Genomic DNA, 2,206 nt, shown 5'->3' with positions numbered 1-2,206 from the left:
GGGGGCTGACAAAACTTGTCAACTAAAGTCTTGCGACCCATCTGTGACTCATCCGATCCTGCCAGGCTCCTTGGGAGTTCACGCCGCCCGCCCGCCGGTAAATGTGGGCGATGACGCGCCGACACTAGTACCGTCACTGAGTCACGACTACAAGCCGCCGCCTAAGTTGCGGCCCGGCCTGAGTAACTCCCCGGCGGGCGTTGAAGGCTCCGAGTCAGCGTCGGGCGCGGCCCCGGGCCGACCGGCCGGCCGGCCCGGGGCCGCTGGCCCGGCCCGGGCCGCCGCCCCGCCACCGTTACCCGCCGGGGAACGTGCCACCGCGGCCCGGCCGCCGGGACAGCGGCCGGGCCGCGCCCGGGCGGCTGACCGTCCCGTACGGTACCGTTCCGCACTGACGGTACTATAATGATACTATAATACACGGCCCGCGGCCGCCCGGCAGCCGGGCTAGTGCCCCGGCGCCGCGTGACTGGCTGCAGTGACTCGCGGGGGCCGCCGTGCTCAGCCGGCCGCCGTGCTCAGTCGGAGTGACCGTCTAAGGTCCGACTCTTCTCTTCGGATGATGTCACCCGGCGTGGTACCGTCCGAGCTCGGAGTGGAACTCGGAACTCAGCCTGCCACGGACGGAAGCTTGCCGGGTTTGTGACTTTGCCAAGTTGGCCGGGCCGCGCCCGCCGTGTGGCCACAACGGTCACCCGGTCTCCGATCTGCCGCAGTGTGATGCCGTGCCGTGATCGGACGGTCCGAAGCACCGTGGCACGGTTCAAGGGGCCGAACTCAGTGTTGGCAACGGCGCAGTGACGCCGGGTTCCGAACGGTTCGAGTCGGCGCCGGGCACCGGGCCTCACTGAGGCACCAGAGGTGGGGGCACGAATGTCGGGGTTGCGATACGTGAGGCTGAACGAGAGGAGAGGAGGAGCAGGAGAGAGAGGAGCAGGAGAGAGAGGAGCAGGAGCGTCAAGCATTCTAGCATGTCTCCTGGCACTGCATCCTCCTCCTGAGGCCTCTCTCCACAGATCCTCCTCCCCCTCCCTCTCTGTCCATTCATCTAGTCCGTCCAACACTTCCCAGGCACCCCTCAGCACCTCGCTGTCTCCTCGTCCCGTCGACTGGCTCCCTGGCGTCTTTGCTCTCCCGTACGTTGACTCTCCTTCTTCTCTGTGCTGACCTTGAGGTGGTCTCCCCAGAGCATCGATGAAACTCTCCACGTGGGAGCCGTACAAGCAGGGGCAAGTTTACGGCATCGATGCGGCATCAGCAGCTGCAGGTTCCTCCCTCCTCCGCCTCCTTCGCCTTCTGTCTCCCCCCCCACCATCTCCTCTTCTCTTGCTTCTACGCGACCGTCCTCGTCCTTCCCCTATCATTTCCCATTCTCATCCTTCCAATTTCTCGCTGCTCGACTTCAATTTGCTACGGATGACAGTAAGCCATTAGTTCACATCCTCGACCCTCGAGCGGGAGAAATCGTCTTGGATCTCTGCTGTGGCGTCTCCATCTCTTTCGCGTCCCTCTGCTCACTGCCCTCCAGGCGCTCCAGGCGCGAAGCTCTGCATGCTAGCCGACCGAGTTTGTCCGCCCAGTCTGAGTGAGGTGTCTAGTCATACGTTGACCTCCCTCACCCGCTGCAGCGCAAGAACCGCATGGGAGTGAGGCGAGTGAGGATGCGAGTGCGACGAGAGCAGGTTTCGTGGTAGGCGTTGACGTGTCGATGCCAAGGCTGGCAGCCACCAAGACCGTCCTGCGCAAGTGATCTCGTTAGTGTGCTGACCAACAACTCAAGGGGCGGCAGGTACGAGCAGAGGAATATCCGACTCTACCTCGAGGATGGGGCCTCCTTCCTGCCCCCGCGGCCCCGGATGTGCTCCAAAGAGGCAGCCGAGGAGGAGAAAATAAGGTTTCTGCGAAGAATCGCCGAGGCAGATCGAAGCATCGGGAAGAGGAGGAAGAGAAGCGCGAGGGAAGTGCCTGTGCAAGACGCGAAGGTTACGAGGAGGCGCCGACACCTCCTGTAGCCTCACACGTGCTGCTGGGCTGCCACAGGAAGGAGAGGAAGCTCCTGCCCGATACTTCTTCGAGACGCCGCAGGTGAGTCACTGGAGCTGGGAGGAAGGAGAAACTACAGGTGAAATGGCTCAGGTAAACAGTCCCTGCCCTCCCTCCCCTCCCTCCCCTCGCTGCCCTCCTTCTTCCCTGCCCTCCCTGCCCT

The 2,206-nt window shown here is 63.5% G+C and overlaps 1 protein-coding gene across 1 annotated transcript in view; it reads left to right on the top strand.

The window, feature by feature from the left end:
- Window positions 1-1,194: 1,194 nt before the first annotated feature.
- GUITHDRAFT_114636 (hypothetical protein) overlaps window positions 1,195-2,206 on the top strand; it is a gene marked incomplete at both ends in the record, with an annotated part of 1,758 nt that continues 746 nt past the window's right edge. Inside the window, 5 exons of the mRNA XM_005826126.1 lie at window positions 1,195-1,267; window positions 1,529-1,585; window positions 1,629-1,746; window positions 1,790-1,982; window positions 2,041-2,085. Coding sequence (XP_005826183.1) covers window positions 1,195-1,267; window positions 1,529-1,585; window positions 1,629-1,746; window positions 1,790-1,982; window positions 2,041-2,085 — 486 coding nt within the window. The remainder of the gene's footprint in view (window positions 1,268-1,528; window positions 1,586-1,628; window positions 1,747-1,789; window positions 1,983-2,040; window positions 2,086-2,206) is intronic.

This window comes from Guillardia theta, assembly GCF_000315625.1.
Source record: "Guillardia theta CCMP2712 unplaced genomic scaffold GUITHscaffold_77, whole genome shotgun sequence".
Classification (NCBI taxonomy): Eukaryota; class Cryptophyceae; order Pyrenomonadales; family Geminigeraceae; genus Guillardia; species Guillardia theta.
This window is presented reverse-complemented; position numbering and strand designations above follow the sequence as displayed.